This window comes from Chrysemys picta, chromosome 18 (assembly GCF_011386835.1).
Source record: "Chrysemys picta bellii isolate R12L10 chromosome 18, ASM1138683v2, whole genome shotgun sequence".
In the NCBI taxonomy this organism is placed as follows: Eukaryota; Metazoa; Chordata; order Testudines; family Emydidae; genus Chrysemys; species Chrysemys picta.
In genome coordinates this window covers 18,447,725-18,467,561 of record NC_088808.1, presented here as the reverse complement: position 1 = coordinate 18,467,561, position 19,837 = coordinate 18,447,725, and the positions used below count along the sequence as shown (strand labels likewise).

Genomic DNA, 19,837 nt, shown 5'->3' with positions numbered 1-19,837 from the left:
CTCTTCGGCCAATCCAGCTGCATATGAAAATATCAGTCTTAGAACTAGGCTACAAGGATGGGGAAATAACTCCCTCCCATCCCAAGGGTACTTAAGAACATCTGCTGTGATACACCGAGGATTGCTGCAGAAGGAGAGGGCCTAGCAGAACATACACGGTGGCGCTGGCTAAACGGCTCTCCAATATATTTATTGACGTGCTAGTGAGTCCCATTTCCAAAGCAAGTGACACTATAATAAATGCCCAGCCAATGAAGTGCATCTGTGTCTCAGAGCATCATAAACAATATGAAGTCTCAGAGACTCTCAGCACCGAGTACCCATTGGGTTTCATTCTGGATGTTATGGCCCTTACTTGATATAAAAGTGGATACTAATGTTAATATATTGGTCTCTTGTAGTGGTGTTTAAGAGCCTCAGCCTTCGCTCTGAATCTCCCAGATTTCCTGGGTTTAACAGTAGTTTAGTGGTTGGATAGCAGAAGGCCTTTAAATAAGTAACCTTGTTCCACACCACAAGCACGTTCTCTTAACAGGTCCCTTCTTTTGAATGGGTCTTTATACAAGGACCCTGTAAATTTACAAACAATAGGCCTCAGCTGGCCTGAAGCCATCCTATCTCTGCCTGGGCTCTCATTGGCTCTCACAAGCTAAGTCAGGTCAGGCCTCCTTACTGCCTGAACCGGGACCACCAAGGAAATCCCTGTAGCTGTAGCCAGGGTGAGTCAAGAGGGAAGACCTTCCTTTCGAGCCACTGCCCTAGCATGGTGGTAGGAGGCACTGTAGTGTGGACAGGGGCTCTGCAGTTTAGAAGAAAGGCAAAACGAATGATCTGGCTGCATGTGGGTAACAACGATCTTGGACAAGATGCTCATTTATACCAGCTGAGGGTCTTGTCCTCTGTGTCCCTTTCCAGAAGAGCCGGTGTGAACTTCCCTGCCTTGGGCTACATTCCATCTGGGGTTGATGCATCCTGCAGTCCCCTGAGAGTTTCAACTTGAGAGGATATTTTTCAGTTCCTCACTGAACTATTTTGCTCTGTTAAACGGCTGCCAAATCCTGCTTCAGAGGTGGCTGCATTGCAGTGGGCGGGCAAGGTGATATTAACAATTTGCAGAGTGCTTTGGGGTCCATGTAGGTGAAAGAGTCACGGTACAAAGGAGGTCTGATTAATGTCCGCTGGCATGTGTCCATTTCACATCATAGATTTTAGCTGAGGGGTGTAGAAAGTTTGCGCTTTCACACATTTACTATTCACTGTGCCCTAAGAATAGGGCACTACAGTGGAAATCTCAATGCTTGACTTTACCACCCGCATACTGGGTGAGCTTGGACAAGGCTCTTTAACTGCCTCAGTTTCCCCATCTGTAAAATGGGGATAATGATATTGACTTCTTTTGTAAAGCGCTTTGGGAATCTACTGACGGAAAGGGCTATATAAGAGCTAGGTGGCCTTAGTTATTCTAACAGGAAGGTCCTGTGGATGGCAGAAGAATGTAGAGGAAAGACCTTCATCTCTCCCAGCACAGCTATGTTTCTCCAAGGTTTCTTTCCTCTGATTTACGCATTACACTGTTTTTCTGTACACGTAACTCCACTGCCATCAATACCATTGCTTGTGATTTACACCAGTGCACATGACAGCATTCTCTGGCAGCCTGAAAAGCTCTTTGCATGTGTTCTGTGAGAGATCTCATTCTCGGTAACTCTTCAAAGAGCCCTCTTTAGTGGAGAGAGAGCTCGGGCAAGGATAAAGTCCATTCATGCTGCATCCTGTGCTCTGAAGCACTGTTTGCTTTGCGGGCGAGCAGACAATGTGCGATTATGTGCAGCCAATGGAATCTGTGTTCTTTGCATCTGGCTGGGAGACGGTGGACAATGCACTCGAGCAGTTAATCTGGGACCTGAGGGGTAGGTCCGACCAACAGGAAATCAGAGACTGAATTTTACACTGCCTTGGAATGCAAACAAACATGAAAGGGAGCAATCAGGGCCTCTGACGTGGGCAAATAAAGGACTAACTATGCCTCTGTGTTCATTAGCAGAGAGGGAAGCGCCAATTGCAACCACAATATACCAACTGTGTACTCTGAATGGGAGACAATTATAACCAGGGGATGTGTGTGTCGGGGGGGGGGGGGGGGGGGGGGGGGGGGGGGGGGGGGGGGGAAATACAGCCATGGGGTTGTCACTATCGGAGTGCTGCATCAGCTCATAGTTTGAATACACCACGCTGACCCAGCACCAGTAAACGTAGGCCCTACTCCTACTAAAGCCCCGCTCATTCAAGTCAATGAGTGATGTTGATTGACACCACCTGAGGATTTGGCCTATTGACTTCAATGAAAGCAGGATCAAGCCCTTGTAAAGAAACGAAGGGCTTGATTTCCAGCCTAGCTCCATCCACTTTAATGAACTATGGCCAATTTACACCATCTGGGAATCCGTCCCCTGGACTTCACTGGAGTTATCCTATATTACACCAGCTGGAGATCTGACCTATTGACTTCAATGGGGAAATGCTGATGTACACCCGTTAGGGATCTGGCCCATTGACTTCTATGGCGCTATGCTCTTTTACACGAGCGGGGGACTTGACCCTAAGCGTGGCACTCAGCTCTAATCCTGAATTTCTCCGGCACAGATGCCGGGACCTTACAAAACCGCTTCATTTCATCGGCATGCTTTCGTGCCACCCCATGGGGCAAAATTACCCCCTCTCCAAAACGTCCATGCTGTGTCTCTAGCGGAGTCCAAATTAACCGGTTCCCAGAGCTGGACGGTGCTGGAGCAACAGCGTAAACCAGCCCAGCCCCGCTGAAGTCAATGGAAAACGTCTGTGATGAAGAGGCAGCAGACAAAGCTCTTAAACATGGATCCTGATTTTTTTATTTTTTGGTGGTCCAAAAATAGTGCCTGGTTTATTTGACTTTTTAAACCGCCCATAACCAGTGTTCTCGGGTTGGTAGTTTTTTAAGAGCGAGGACGTGGACATTTCCAACCAAGTCAAAGCAACTCTTAAGCTAGGCTGAATACTGGGCCTAAAGGAGCTGGCAGCCTTCTGGGTCAGAATTAGCACAGCGACTGCAATCCTTTGACGAGGCTGCGAAATGCAGCCCGGAGGGGTGGAATGCTGTGGGCAACACCACGCTGTAATTGCGCCAGCTGGAGCTGCCGAGAAAGCGGAGCAACGTCCCACAGAGAGTGGTAAACATGTCCCTCGGTGCCAGCCCGAGGTCTGGGGTGGCACAGAGAGGGAAAGGGAGAGCAGGGAGCAGAATGCAACTTGACTTTCACTTAAAGGCCTCCTGGGTGGTCAGATTAGAGGCTTATTCCCATCCTGTGAGGGATCTCGCAGCACAAGGAGTGAACCGTCAGACAATGTCAGGAAACATATAAGCCTCCACAGAGCTAATGAAGGGAGGGTACCATGCCCGTATTGAGGTTAAAGGCTCCTGGGCAGCGGTCTGAGGATAAAGGCAGGCAGTCGCTGGGAGGATGAAACTTAGCAAGCGGCTCAGTGGAAAGTGGCGGGGGAGGAATAGGAAGAACTAAGGTGGGCTTATTTGGGGCGCTTGTTGATGACCGAACGGTGGAAATGCTGAGCTCGGCAATCAGGACTCTGAATTTAACAGGCCAAATCTACAGGCCTCCATTTTTGCAGGTGTGACTGACTGTGTCTCAGGAAACTGACATGCCACCGTTGGTGGCATGCCAAAAGTGGAAGCTGGCTGACCGGTTTATGCAAGCTATACTGGGGTGCTCAGACATGACCAGTGGGGCAGATAAGCAAAAAACAGAAGCTGGCGGAGCCTGGCTGGAAATCAGGCCTTACAGATCTCTGCTGCACCCAGGGCAACAGCACAGTCTGGTCATTGGGCTAGTGAGTTACACAGCTCTCCGGGGCAGGGACTGCGTAAGTTACACAGGTCCTAGCGCAACGATCCTCGAGGGAGGTTCCTAGACACTGCTGGAACTCGGTCAATGGTAATGATACACAGCACAGCAGCCCCCTGTACTGCCCCGCTTGCCCACCTTGGCCCAGGCTGAGGGATGCTGCTGCAGCCACAGCTGTAGCAACCAGCCAGCTGAGCTCAGCAGAGCAGACAACTGGGGGGAGTGGGGGGGGACGCAACGAGCTGTATTGATCTGGGTTTTTAATTTCATGCCAGGATTGGCGCTGAACTTCCAACAGGTCCATCGATCCTGTTAGTTACAATTTGTAACCAGCCTGGTGATCACTGGCCTTCTGTTACTGGGCCAGCGCTCGCAGGGGTGTACATCGGGGCAGGCAGTAGGCGGCCCACAGGCCAAATCCGGACAGCCAGACGCTTTTGAACAGACCCCGAAATCTTTCTATTTACTTATTGTTATTGTTAGTATTTCTGTATGATTTTCTCTGGAGTCTGGACCTTGACTATACCTTGAGCAAGCAATCTGGACCTTGACAAAAAAAGAATCCATTACCCCTGGTGAGAAGCCAGCCCTTCTCCTCCATAACCCAAAGAACCAGATTCCCACCCTCACCACACAGGGCCAAACATGCACACAGGGGCCAGACACACACACACAACCAGATTTCCACCCCCGCGACCACACACAGGACCAGATTCCTGTCCCCGACACACACACACACACACACACACAGCCAGATTTCTACCCCCGGCACACACATACAACACACACACACACACACACCCTCTGGTCCAGATACAAACATAGACCAGATTTTCACCTCCGACACACACACACACACACACTTCCTCTTCAGCTGGTGTAAATCAGCGCTGCTCCACTGACTCCCATAGAGCTATGGGATTTTACACCAGCTGTGGATCTGGCCCAGGAGAAGAAGGAGCAAGTAATGACAGCATCTCGAAGCCTCATTTCCATTGGACCTGGCATGCCACTGCTAACCAGCACCCGCTTCCAGCGGTCCCCGAGTCTGCAGTGCAGCCACAGCAGAAGGGAAATGAAGTTGCAAAGGTTATCGTTTGAATGTTTGACTGAGCATAAAAATCTAGCTCTGAAAACAAAAAAGGGAAAACAAGAATGGGAATCGGAAGGGGGGGGGTCGTAAATAGAATGACTCGCTCACCCACTACATGTATTTTCTGTTAACAAAAAACAACCACCCCACTAAACAAATTTACATTTTTAAGAGTTTCTATAAAAATAAATGCCAGCTCTGTTGTAAAAGTGTATCTGTCTCCGTGTGTGTATGAGCGAGAGCGCGAGCGTGTCTGACTCCAGTATATAGATGTCATTATTTTCATGCATCTGCCTTACCCAATTTTAGTTAGTTGCTTTCTGCACCATTTCATGCTCATTTCTGTTGCTGAGCTAGACAATTGCTTTATAACTCTAGGGTGCAATTTCACTGTCTGTGAGCCACACACACACACACACACGCACACACACGGGCGGGTTCTGGGCTGAGACAAAGCCACGGATAACCATCGCCTTTATTATCCCCCCAATGGGTTTCTTTTCTTCTCAGTAACTTTAAAAAAACAGGGGAATTAAATTAAAAGGCTGAGCCACCTATCTTAATTTATGATTTGAAAGGGATCGTGCAGGGGGGGGGGGGGGGACGGGGAATAGCTCTGGTGAGCTCCGTCTCTCTTTAAGAATTAGGAGGATGCATTGGAGAACAATCTTCTCTCACGCTAGGTACACTTGGAAGAGGAGACGGAGAGAGAGAGACTTGTATGTTGTAGGCTGGAGGGCAAAAGCCCGGTGAATCAAATCGGTGAATCACACTGGATTTTCATGATCAATTGAAAGTCACACTTGAGTAAGTGCAGGTCAAATGCGAGGGCTGGATTTCAGGTGCAGACTCCAAGAGGTTTATTCAAGTGGCTGACGTTTCACTGGGATCGGGATGGTTTGGATCGCAGGGTCCTCTGCATCCCTTCGGGAGCCCTGTCTTTTACCTCACCATTAGCCCCTGTGCCTCCCCGACCCCAGTCTTACAGCCACCAACATGTGTCTCTAAAGGACCATTCCTTCACCGTCAAGAGTGATGACTACTGAACACAACCCAAGGGGCTGATAACCATGCACAGCAGCGCCTGACTGTTCGCCAGCTCCCTTCTCCCCACCCACAATGGTCAGCCACCCATCAGAGGCATGAGACGCTGTTATCTGAGAGGCTACACGTGGGAAGACTGGAGCTCAGCTTGAAGGAAGCACCTGCAGCTATCTGGTTCAAAGAGAGAAAGCCACTGGTCTAATAAAAACGGGGCAGGAGGGGAGTTCCGGCTTTGTTTGCCCCCACGTGACATGACCTGTTTGCCAAGTGGGTCGTCTGCACAATATCTGGGGCAGAGGAGTAACAGGGACCAGCAGAAGATGGGCACCTCAAGCCACAGCCTGCACAGAAGAGCAGGGGCAAGGCAGGGGAGCAGCTGGGACCGGAGGGAAGTAAGAAAGGCACCTGTAGTAAACAGGGATGAAGAAGAGGAGAAATCTTTTCACTGGAAACCTGAAGCAAGGCCAGAGGAGATCAAGTGGGCTCAATGCAAGCATCTAAATGCAGAAGAATTAAGGGGTAAATACAGCTCTGGGTGGGGCGTGAGGCTCCCCTTTAGCACACCCCTCTGCGGCAAGGGGAAGCCCTCACTCCCAGAAGCCACATGCTTGGCTGGCAGGGGGATCCCATCGGGCGCTCCCAGTGCTGGGTTCTCAAAAGTGCAGCAAAGGAACGAAGGCAAACGAAAGGATCAGCCTCACCTTATGGCTGCGACTTGAGCGGGGAGCGGAGTCGGGAGAACGAAATGACGAGGCTGCCTTTTGCAGATCAAGGGTCCCCACCACCGGGACACTCCTCCGCCCCATCCTGCTCTCTCTCACCTTGGCTCTGGCCCCTCCGGCCTCAAGTCTGCAGCTCTCCCGTGGAGCGAATGCTGCCGCCTGCCTTCTCCCATGTACAAAGAAGTGCCGCTGCCTCATGGTCATTCCCAAGCGACTCCGTTCCCTGCAGGATCCAGTCCAAAACTGCCTTCGTTCACCTCACATGGCTTTGCTCCTGCTTCTCACTCGCCAGGTTTCTTTCTAGCCCCTTCTACACTTTCCACTCCCCTAAGGCCAGCCTGCTCTCTTTCCCGCTACACAGTCATCACTGCTGGTGTACGAGGCTTCTCCTTTGCAGCCTCGCCGTATCTCTCTCTGTTTCAGATCTCACCTGGACGGATATCTATTCCCTTATGCCAGCACCTTCCCATGGCTCACCCTCCCATCACGAACCTCTGCAATTGTGTCATATTGACTCTGGAATCCGTTGGTGGGACACACACCACCCATGACGAAATTGCATCAGAACAGCCCGCAGAGTTCACAGAAAAAATCTCCGGCACTAACCTTCAGCCAAATATGTAATTATAATCGGATGCTTCTGACTTAATGCTGAGAGCCTCAGAGCCGAAACTAGACAACGTTCCTGGCAGCTCTGAATACAAAGGGGTCTCTCTGCAAGCTGAGCGGAGCTGTAAACCTCCAAGGCGGGGATGCGTTAGGGACTTTGGGTTAGTGTTCTCATCTCCCTTTCTCTATCCTTCCCCACCCCCGGTTTCTTTCTTTTTCTTGAAAGTCTATAAAACCTGATAAAAAGCCAAGGCTCCACAAAGCAAAAGACGCCATGAAAAGTAACAACCAGATGGGAATCCCATTACCATTTTATTGGTCACAAATACCAGCCCTGCACCTTTTATCTCTTCGCTCAGCAGCAATCACACACATGATTCAATACAAGGAAAAGGGTCAGGGTTCAGAGGAGCCCCAAATCCAAATATGCAAACAATAAAGGAACCTGACCGCTAATTGTGATGGGAAATCCAACAAACTTGATTCTGGCAGTTCCTTCTGGCAGCCCCAGCAAGCAAGTAATTAGCCAGAATGGTCTCCAAAGCTGCATTTTCTTCCACTTCAAATTAAAAAGTGAGGTTGAGATCAGAAAAGTCACTCCATAAAAAAAACCTGATGCCTGGTAAATTGCACTTATCTTCTCCCCATGTATCTTCCGAGGCTTCCCTGCTCCATTAACTAACCAAAACAAGATTTTACTGCCCAGCAGCCTTGCAAAATTGTCAGGAACAATAGCTAGTTTCAGGATGGCCAACCCCAAGCATTTAAAGATCATGAGTCAGGCCCCCAAAAATCATGAGATTGGCTTAAAAATCGTGAGAATTTTATAAAATAATACTGTGGTTGTTTGTTTCCTTTGCCTTCTGGTTTTTGAGCCTTTCGTTTTCATTCCTATTCATGTTTTCAAGTGTTTCTCCCCAACCATAAGGAATAGAAACTTACTTTATTTTTTAAAGGAAAGCCAAGATTCTCACATAATCACTTGACCTCAGAGAGTGGGTGTGTAGGCAACATAACAAATATCACAAGACTCGCGATAAAATCATGAGAGTCAGCAGCGCTGCCCGGCCACTCACCAAAATCTATTCACCTTTCCCCACAATGCCAAAAAGACACCCGATTCGGATTTCAGTTTTACCAACATGTGTTTCCGTTGACTTCCGAGAGATTACTCCTGGTTTACACGAGCGGAAATGAGCTCAAAATCAAGCCCCGTGTTGATTCGGCGTGGGGAGAGACTAAAGGGTCTAGAACCTGTTTTGAGGAGGCAAGTGCTGCATAGATCGTGCTCTGATTCCTCTGTACAGGGGAGGATTTCACCCCTTGATTTCATTCTGCCCAGCTAAGTCTCCATAGCCAGACCCTCCTCCCGACAGTGATGTGGAGCAGAAATAAAAGTTGGGGAGGGATAGCTCAGTGATTTGAGCGTTGGCCTGCTAAACCCAGGGTTGGGACTTCAATCCTTGAGGGGGCCATTTAGGGATCTGGGGCAAAAATCTGTCAGGGATGGTCCTTGGTCCTTCTAGTGAAGACAGGGGCTGGACTTGATGACCTTTCAAGGTCCCTTCCAGCTCTATGAGATAGGTATATCTCCATATATTATTTATATAACCCTGCTCTGTTTCCAGAGGTGCCAGCAGAAGTGGCCACAAAAATAACACCTGTTGCCAATCGTAACCAAAGCGTATTCAATGCAGATGCTGTTGCTGGGGAATCCAAACAGCCAAGCTGTCTCCACACATACCCAAGTTACAGGGACTCTGCCAAACTTAACACTTCAGTTTGGTTCTCCTCTTGCTCACCACCGTGCTAAATCAGGAGTGAGCCTATCAAAGTCAGTGGAGTCACTGCCGTGTGAAACTGGTGTAAGTGCCGGGAATCGGTCCCAGCATGAATGCCAAGCCCTCTCCAGAGTCTCCCGTCCCAGTTTCTCAAAGCTCTTTACAAGCAGAAATGAATGTAGCTGAACAACGTTGGGCACATCAGCGTCACCAGACCCATGCAGCAGAAGGTGATGCATAGGCCCCAATCCAGCATAGCACTAAAGCACACGCTTAACTGGAGGGGCAGTGGGGCCTATACCTAGCGCACTAGATTGGGAGCTAACAGACCTGGGGTGAATTCCTGGCCCTCTTGCTGTCAATGGGAATTTTGCCGGTTACTTCAACAGGACCAGAAACTCATCCCTGGGTTCTATTCCCAGCTCTGCCATTGTGGGACTTGAGGAGTCACTTCCCCTTTTTGTGCCTCTGCTTCCCCTCCTACCTTTTTTCTGTCTTGTGTATATTTAGGCTGTAGGCTTTTCGGGGCAAGGACTGTCTCTCACTATGTGTACATACAGCCCCTTGCACAATGCAGCCCTGATCTCAGTTGGGGCCTCTAAAGTAGACACTACTGTAAGACAAAGAATAGAGGATACTAATAAATCATTTTAAGCTGGTGAGTAGTCCTATCTGAACTGGAATCACACCCCAGGTCTTTGGACTCCTAGTCTGAGGCCTTCCATAACTGCAAGACCATGTTTGTTTAACTCAACTTCAAATAAAAAGTTGAGGGGGTTCCGGCCAGAAAATCCCTTGGCAATATGTTCAAACCAGAGCACAAATAACAGGGAAAATCCCTCTGCCCTAGAATGTAGGCTCAGCACATCCAGTATCTGCCCCCATCTTCTCTTCTCATGCCACTTCACTTTCTGTTGATCAGTTGCCAGGAGAGCTAGTCAAAACCCAGAATGTCCATTCCCCAGGGAATTCCAACATATCAACATTTGTCTTAGATCCGACTCAGAACATTTTTTAAAATGTCCCATGAAACAAAATTTTCTGAAATGTTTCATTTTGGATCAATCCAAATGTTGCGTTTCGACAAAGCATTTTGTTCCGGGTTTTTTTTAAAATGTCACATTAGCATTTGGAATAATAATTTTTCAAACAAAAAGTAATTTCAAAATGAAAAATCAAAATGTTTCCTTTCTGGGGGTCCCCTCCCCCCAAAAAAAACAAAACTTTGTCAAAATAGACACATTCCAATGGAAAGTTTTGATCTTAACAAAGCAGCATTTTCTGATGGGAAAATGTTCCGCTGGAAGATTTTCAAGCGGCTCTAGTTGCTGGCATGCGAGGGAGAAGAGGGATAGTTTGTAGGGTTTTTTAAATTCTTATGTGTGATCTCCCGTCAACTGCTTTGCTCTGCCTTCGCGTCGAGAAGCCTTTGGAGAGAGACGCAGCCTCTGGTCTCTTCTACTCTGTCCTCCCTCCAGCCATCTCCTTTTCTTTGAGAAGTGGGGGAGGGGGGAATAAAAGACCTTCCAAGAGGAAAATGTCAGAAAGCTGCTTTGTGTGTGCGTATGAAACGTTCAGCGCGATCCCCTAGTCTAGTCTTTAAATGCAATAAAATATGGCAACTACTGACAAAAACAATTAAAATAAAACCACCCAGGCAGCTTCCTCGTCGCTTTGTAGTTATGGAGAGGTTTAAAGCCCACCTGGGTCTTTTAGGAAACATTACGGAACCCTCTCTCTGGGCTGGATCCTGCGCTGACACACAGCTTAGTTCTGCTGGGCGCGTTTCCATTGATAAAATCTCAGCCTTCAGAAAGGAAGGACAGACATGTCGTTAAAGAACTCAGGAGATGTGGATTTAATTGCTGGTTTGGCCTCAACCTCCCTGTAAAACCTCGGACAAATTACTTCATTGCTCCGTGCCTCTGTTTCCCCAGCTCTACAATTGAGATAACGATACTTCCTCCTCTCCCAGGGGTGCTCTGAAGATGTCTAGGAGATGCTCACGTACAATGGTGCTGAGGGCCATTGAAGTGGATAGTAAGTCAGCTCATCACAAAGGACTGTCCCCTTCAATATACACTGCTTCCCTCAGCCTAGTTTTTAAAGTCCCGCGCCTTGTGCAGCCATTCTCTTTGAGGGGCAGTATGGTTTAGTGGCTAGGCTATTAGACTGCAAGTGAGTGAAGTTTGGGAATTAGCACAATCCCTTTCATCCGCAGGGCCCTATGTTCAAATCCTGGTGCATGCCACCAGTGAAAAAGAATTTGATTTCTTGTGTGCATAACTGGAAATCACCACACAGATCAGCAACACCACTGTCAAGCCTGCATTCAGGAGGCACCACGACTGGACTTATCCAGGGTACTACAGCTCGGGGGTGAAGGTGCATTGGCAGAGCTTGGAGCGAAGCAGCTGGGAATCAGAAAAGTTCAAGCCCCAACGAACGATACCAAAAATGAGTAAACGCCTTTATACCTGAAGGTGTGTTTGTCTGATAAACACCAGAGCTGCCCTGCCGTTGTGACAAGCTACAAAAGCTCCCCAGAAAGAACTTCACAGCCTTATGCTAAGTTGTTGGCCACTGGCGTACCCAGCAGACCGACATCAGGCACGGGGTCAAGTGCGCGTTCTCCTTATTTTAGTTTTTACCAAAACACCCCCCACCTAGTAAATAAAGGGCAGACCCTGAACCAAACCCTGCACGTTCCCGGTGTAAGGAATCACTCTTGGCTTCCAGGGCTTTGCCCAAGAATGTAACATGACCCTGACATTTGGATGACTCCAGAACTTCTGTGAACTCGGGTCTCGGGGGGGGTCGTGACATCATCTGCAGCCAGAGGCCCTGCCCCGCTCCTGCAAGGAGATCGGCGCCGACACAGCTTTGTTTGTTTAGTTTTGTTAATGGTGCCACGAAAAATTCAGACGGGTGGCAGAACCATGGCTGCGAGGAACCTGCCCCCTACCCGGGCCGCCCTACCACAGCCCTCCACTTAGAGTATTTTTAACCCATTTCTCAAAAAAATATTTATCTTTGCATTCAAAAGGTTGAGGGACAACGCTGTGGTATATTTCTCCAGCAAGATGTTTTGATTCTCCCTTGGTCTGTGAACAGGATGGAAATGCCAACAATAATATTTGCAATGAATAACTAAAATTCTGTGGATTTCTCTGTGTCTCTTTCTTTTAAATAAAATAAAATGCCTCTAATAAGAGAAGGGTAGATTCTGCTCTCTGTCATACCAGGGTAAATATGGAGTCCACTGACCCTCAGGGAATTGATTTCACGTGTATAGCAGAGATCTGAATCCAACCGAGGCGTCTTATAAACACGAATACCCCTTTCCAACTTATTTTGCATACGTAAAGTCAGGAGGTCCGGCACTATATTAGATCCAAAGATAAAAAAGCTGATCAGAAGAATTATTGTGCATCTCTCAGTCCCCTGAGGACCTGATCCTGTGCACCTCAAGGAGATGCTAAGCACCTTTATTTGTCCAGGTCATCGGATTTCCTTTGATTTACAAGCACACTCAAAGAAGAATCAATTGTCTCAAGATCCAGGGAAAAAAATATTTGCTAATAAAAAACACGTTCTGTCAAAAAATGGCCCTTTTCTCAAAATCGAAAATTCTGCCAATTGTTTTTTTATATTTTTCTCGATTTTTTTCTGACAAAAACCTTTTTTTCATTTTGCAGAGGGGTTCCTCTTTTGCCCTCTTTTTTTCTTTCCCCTCCTTTTTTTTCAGCGGCAAAATAGGGAAAAGGGGGGGAAAGGAGGAAAGTGCCCCCAGGGAAAGGAGAAAACAAAAAACATTTAAAAAAAAAATATCGCGTTCTAAATCCATCCTTTTCACAAACCTGAAAATGAAAACAGCTTTGAAATTTTTAACCTTTTGGGGGGTTCTCCCCCACCCCCTCATTTTCCACCCAGCTCTAGGTTACATCACGTCGTCCAGCTCAGAAACAGTGCATCGGGATACAGTTTGAGCCACAAACAAGAATCAGTCGGATACGTCTCCTCCGTGATGCCTTTTATTCACATAACGAAATCCGCCACAGAATTCTGCCCAATGACCAGTCTCGGATGGTGACCAGGCCCCACTTAACAGGGATATAAGCAAGTCAAGATGAAGGTGCATAGGCTGTCCAGAAGTTTACACGCTTGGTGGCCTTTAGCCAATCTGGATAGTTTCTTATTCTCCCCAGCACTTTGTTCTCTACCACATTCCTTTCCTTCAAAACAAAACCCTGACTTTTTTTGTGTGTAACCCTGCCTGACACTTTTGCTTATTTTGATTCTACAGTTTCTTGGACAGCCAATACTAAAGCCACATCCTGAGCAACTGCAACTGTCCCTGGCTGAACAGCTCCGATGGGAAGACGGACTTTATGAACATTGAGACCAAACGAACTGAGCCACTCGGCGACCTCTGGTTGGGAAACAGGCCTTGGATTCAACAAAAGACTCAGTTTTAACTGCTTCTTTCCTCCAAGAGCCTGACGCTCAAGTGTGATTTTCCTAAATGCACCTGTTCCACAAAACCAGGTACAGCTAACTAGTCACAGTAGATTTTTTTTCTATCTGTCCATGAATCCATGAAAATAAAAGCAGGTACAAAAGTTATTGGTTTGTAATGTTCAGACATAGCCCAAGCAAACAAAAACAGAGATTAGTTTCGCATCTGTATTTCTCTTATCAAACTCTGTCTGTCTTGGTATTTATAAAGTCCTAGGTCAGCCTAGTGCCAGAGCATAACCCAACTAACACAAAGCATACCATCAGCCTGAATGTCTGTCATCTCGTCCCACCAGCCCTGCTCTGCGAGCATGCGCGATCTTCTTGTTTTTCTCTTTCCAAGGAGCTAGCACAGCATGGCTGATGTAAAAGGCTGAGTCCAAAAGTAGAAATGTCCCTGGCCATTTCATATCTTGTAGAAGGGAAATCTGTAGCCCACTACCAAGAAGGCCCATGTGTACCAAGAGATATTTGGGAGTTTTCACTCCGGAGAATTGTCCACTCCAGTGTCTCTGAGCAGCATAGCCATCTTGGTAAGGCAGTCATGGGAAGAGAGGCAGTTACGGAGATATTAGTCATTGGAAGGCTTTTGGAAGGCAAGTTCAGGGCCTGGTATTACCTGGGGAGACAGTGCAGGGTGGAGCATTAAGAGGGGGCGTTCTCAGAACCCCACGGCGGTTAGAAGATGCACTGGCGGCACACAGTGCACTAACTGGAGTTGCTTCATGGCATTCACTGGTACGTAGATAGGTACATTCGATTATAATCTTTAATAGGCCAGCTCTGCCCTCATTGACATCGATGACATCGGCAGCGTTACCCGGCAGGCAGAACGTGGCCAGAAATCTTTACTTATTGATCCTCTTTAGGCCAAACTGAGCCCCAAGGAGTCTTCAGTGGGACTGCATAGTACCCAAGACCTGATTTTGGCCCTTTACCAGTATGTGTTCTCTGTGATCATCCAACTAAGAGCCCTACGGTTTGCAGGGAATACAGGAACTGCACAAACATTTTTTCCGTAATTCACCCTCTGATTACAACTGCCAGCTTCCCCCGCTGTCCCTCTAGTATTTCCAAAACAGTCTCATGCTCAACAAAGTCAACATCCAGTCACTTCTCCCTGTTCCTTACCAAGCAGACTCCACAGAGCTGCAGACAACCCCTGTCCCAGCAAGACATTCTGATTTCGCTGGGAAGGACTCAGCCGATATTCCAAGGGGTTCCTCTCTCTTTCTTGAGCTCTGCCCTCTGTGACCAAACATGAACCCTCATCTCCCCAGTCTGAGCCTGGTGCCCTATACACAAACCAAACTTTTACAAAGGTGGAAAATGTCCCTGGGTAAAGCCTGGGAATTGTTCATACCCACAAGTCATTAACTAACACTGAGCTCCCATTTCAGACAGCTCCTGAAAGTGGACGAATCTTTTAATAAACAGTCACGGTTTGCTTTTATTTCCCCCTCTTTGCTGTAAGCGAATGGGTTTAGCTAGCATTGTTGATCTCCTCTGAATGCTTCACGAGACAGACAAGCTCCTGATGGGCTGAAGTGTGTGTTGCAAATTTCTACAGCAGAGAATCAGGCCCTGCCCCCACCATCTATAAATGAGTTTATAAATCAGCTTTTTTTCCATTTGCATCAGGGTAAAAATCCTTAGACAAGTCATCAGCCTGGTCCCACATGTTCTCCCCCACTTAAGATCAAATTTCTAATAATGGTACATTTTGTTTAGGGCATATAGCACCCGGCTATCAAAATATCTCAGGTACGATAGAAAAACACAAGTATCGATTTAGGAAGTCAGTAGAGGTTTTTGCCTTTGTCTTCAATGCGAGCACCTAGGTGGCTCCCAACATGACGGGTAAATAACATACAAAGCTGCAAATAAAACGAAGGCATTTGTTGGGGGAAGGCAGAGAGATAGCATCACAGCACTCGGCAGAACATGCTTTTGTAATGATTTCAGATGCTTTGGTTTGAGCCACCCAAAATAACAGTAATAAAAAACGAAATCTGTTTGACTGAAAATAAAAGATGTTACGGGTGTCAAGCTGCAAAGGAGATATTTCCACTTGGAACAGCCACTTGGGCACTTCGGGGGCATTTTTATCTCCCATCAAAATCAATTGCATGTGGCAATAAAACCACACTGATTTTTAGGACCGTATCAGGTCCAAAGGACCGGACATGGAGCGCAGGGGCTGAGGCTTCTCCAGCTGAATGACTGCTGGCGCATGGGCGAATGGAAGGCGCCGGGTTTGTTGTTGTTTATTCTGCCCTAAAAAAAGAGGTTCATGTTAATTAAAACGGTGACTCTTTTTAAAAGGATCCTTGTGCTGATATGACCCAAGAGCGTTGAGGGTAGCACCTTGCTCTGCATCATGCTTGTGTCATATGTGTGACCAGCCCTAGTGCCCCACTCATACAACCTGGGGGTAAAAAGGGGAGATGGAATTTAGGGCCTGATCGTGGAGTTTTGCCATTGAGCTCAGTGAGAGCAGAATTGGGCCCACGGTCTGAGCTGTGAATTCCCTGTTTCTGTAGCTCAGAGTTATTCTCCCAGAGGAGTTTGATATAACTTTTTTTTTTTTTTTTAAACGCTGACCTGTAGAATAAGTGCAAAGCCACGGCACTTTTCTGAAATCGAGACCCGAGGAAGCTTTTACTCTTACGAGCCAAGACTTGACTCCCTTGCTGAAACGTTGGCAAAATCCAGCTGGAAATAAATTTAAAACACAATAAAACAAAACCAGCGAACCATCGGGTGAGACGCATTTTTTTCTGAAAAAAGGACAACGCAACTGAAATACATCTTTTGGGTCAGCACTTGACTGTCAATGTACAACAGGCAGGCACCTTTAACCCCAGCAATTACATTTATCTCTGCCAGTCTGCACACTGCAAATGCCTACGGAGGAAGGGGAGGAGAGGGGCGGAAAAGAAAAAAAAGGGAGGATGAAACAAACAAACAAACAAACAAGTAAATAAAGAAAAAAAAGACTTTGCGACATGTCAAACAGGGCTCCAGAAATAAGCCTGTTGTGCAAAACAAAACAAACCAGTGTCTGGAGTGGGGAGGAGCGCCCCTCAAAATAGCACTGAACACCCAGTTTTCACTCCAAACCTGCTTTGTCTTTGAAAACGGACAAGGCTGAAGGAGCTGGTTTCTATGCCCCAAACCTGCGATCGGAGTCTTAGGAACCACTTTTAAGGCAAACTTTAGTTGTTGTTGTTCTGCTCTGCTACACCTTAGTGGTCCCATGTTTGAAAATAGCGCTTGCGACTGTCACTTTCCTTCGCAGATCTCTCTCTCTCTCTCTCTCTCTCTCTCTCTCTCTCTCGCATTTTGCTCCCTAAAAAATGTCTCCAGATTGTCCCATCTCCCCTCTCTTCCTCCCCCTCTCCCCCCGGCCCCACGCCAGCAATGCCAATCCCGTGCCCTCTCCCAAACACTCGGGACACGAAGCAACACACATTTCCAACCCTGGTCACAGCACTTTTTAAAACCAAACCAAAAAAAAAAATCAACTCCCCCTTCCTGAGCTGTAGTTTAATCTGTGGTTTCCATCTGCAAAACACAATGCAGCTCACTCGACACGTTGTCTTACCCAGAAAAGGCAGGGGAGGGGAGAGCGGTTTGAAGGGGTGAGGGGGAAAAAAAAACCCAGACACTCATCTACTAAAATTGTTCCTTGCAAAGAGGGACAAACCAACTAAACAAGGATCGAGGCTTCCTAGGGCAGTCGGCGAAACTGACAACAACTCTCCACGCTGCAGCGGTCACCCCAAATGCCTCCCCTGCCCATGCATTAAACAAGCTTTCTCCAGCCAGCCTGCCTCCCTGCAATCGCGTGTGGAAAAGGGGGCATGGGAGGGAGGGGGGTGTCCCGGATCAAACGATCAGCGCTGCGATAAAGCCACTTTTTTCATACCCCCCCATTCCCTCCCTCCAGTTCGCCGATCGTCTCTCCTGTCCACACTCCCCCCCCACCCCCAAACCCCTGGCGATCTGGAGCATTTCAAGCCGAATACATTGCGCCGTATGGCCAGAAGAAGCCTTTGCAACAAACTCACCCAGTGGCAGGAAATGTTTGGTGTCCATATCGGGTGTTTAACTCATGCCAAAACGATTTGTGAAGATCGGTGGAGGCAAAACACACACACGCGCGCAGAAATCAAAGCAAAAGAGAGCGGGGGTTAACGGGGGGAGCAGGCAAAAAAAAATCAAAGACTGCAGCTTTGCCTTGCTTTAAAAATCCGCAGCAGCAGAAGGCACCCCGCACGGGAGCGGGGGGAATAGGAAATCCAGTCCAAGTGTGTGTGAGCCCAAGGCAGGGGGAGTTGTTTCAAACTCACCCAACAATGTAACTAAAGTACTTGTGTCTCTGTGTTTCTCTATTCCAACTACAGGAGCTGCAATGCAAAGGGGACCCCGCCAAGGGGGAGCGGGAGGGCCAACCTGGTAGCAGCGACGGCGCTGCCAGCTGGGAGCCTGCAACCGACCGATTTTAAGGGTTGGCGGCTGTGGGCTTCGATCCTCAACTCGTTTTCTGGAGGGCGGGGTGGGGGCTTTCAGAGGGGGCTGCTTGATGATCAGAAGAACAACAGCCGTAGATTGTCTCAGGCCTGCAGATGTTAATTTAACAAAGCTGCAGGGTTTAAAGAAGACTATTAATGGGGAACGCTGGCAATGTGCCAACTCATAGGTACATTTATTGGAGGAGGAGGAGGATAAAGGACCTGCTCTGTTGTGTAAATGCTGCTCGGTAAAGCCCTTGCTGGAGTGATTCCCTTCCGTACTTTTATGGGGCTTTTCATCTGGGTTAGTAAGGCTGGACCCAGTCCTGAAACTTGAGTTTGTACAGGTCAGTAGCTAGCGAGGTGATTGAATAGAGCCAATTAAATCAATGGGATTACTTCTGTGAGTAAAGGATGCAAGACGGGGCCCTTTAGGCTGAGATTTTCAAAACTGCCTAAGGAATTAATGTTGATGGGAGGTTGGAGTGTTTGTATTCCAGAGGCAGCTTTGAAAAGCTCTCAGCCTTATAAAGAAAATTGGAGGGTGGATAAATAGGCTAGAACTGCTGGTCAGTCTGTCTATCAGTTGTTTAAATGATCAGTCGATCTACCATAGATACACACGCGCGCACATGATAAACCAGGTTTAAGTAACTGACACAAGTCACAAAGTGCAAACTTAAGGAAGACACAAACAAGCTCCTTCCCCTCTGGAAAGAGCAAAGTGTGAGTTCTGACTCCAGGTAGCTCTTCCTTTTCTCAGGTTGTCTCCTAGACTTTACGGTCAGAACAGGGACCATCATGATCATCTAGTCTGACCCTCCTGCTACTTAAACATGCTTTATTTCCTTTCCTGAGATACAAGTCAATAGCTAATGATAGGTGTGCAGCTTATCTGAGAGCTCACATGCCCGCCTGTCACCACTCCAGCCTCTCGGGTGCAAACCTACCTCGGCCTTCTTCTGTTTTTAACTGTCTGTGCTACATACCAATATATCGGGGTGTCTCCAGCTTTAATAAATGGTGTTCAGCCTGTTAAGAACGTGTATCAGTAACTTGATGGACCGGAACAACTTGACTGTGTGCAAAGCATATTAAGCATCATATCGACCCGCACTCTCCGGACGACCACAATGTGCCTAACACGCAGGTTTGTTCCATGGGATGGAGTTGCTGGGGTAGGGTGTATGAACTCAGGTGTCTGGCCCTGCATTTGGGAGACAAATCATTTACAAGAGCAAGTAGGAGAACGCCAGGGGATCCCAACCTGGCAACCCGTTCTCATCTGCGTGATCCCGTTGAAGGAGACTCATGTGAACAAGGACTATGAGTGTGGGAGGCATTGAGGATCAGGCCTGGAGTTTTTGAGGGGATGGAATGAAATTTTAAGTCTAAAATGAGGAAAGGTTGCAAATGTATGCGAGGATTGCTGCTGCCCTGGCATGTCTGTCTGTCTATCTTCTGCCCATCATTGTGGTATTTGAGCCCCTGTAGACAAGGATAGAGAAAGGTTACGGTAATTTACTATGCTAACAACTCCTCCTGCAGCCTCTTTAGTGTTTCTGTGTAAGGGGACAAGCACCTACCCTGGTCCCTTCTACCCAGAGGGCAGGAGGGTTGTGATCACACCAAAGGGGCAAACTGCTGCTAATCCCCA

The 19,837-nt window shown here is 47.7% G+C and overlaps 1 protein-coding gene across 5 annotated transcripts in view; it reads right to left on the bottom strand.

Annotated features, from left to right (window-relative positions):
- Positions 1 to 18,097, bottom strand: part of RXRA (retinoid X receptor alpha) — a 229,803-nt gene extending 211,706 nt beyond the window's left edge. For 2 of the 5 annotated variants that reach the window (XR_010593590.1, XM_024106029.3), the window contains exon 1: positions 17,737 to 18,092. Coding sequence is in view for 3 of the 5 variants with exons in the window: in XM_024106029.3 (XP_023961797.1) it covers positions 17,737 to 17,764 (28 nt within the window). In the remaining 2 variants the exon portion in view is untranslated. Of the gene's footprint in view, positions 1 to 17,736 lie in introns of all 5 variants that reach the window. The other 3 variants (XM_042854329.2, XM_024106030.3, XM_065572178.1) reach the window with 3 other exon arrangements.
- Between the last annotated feature and the right edge of the window lie 1,740 nt (positions 18,098 to 19,837).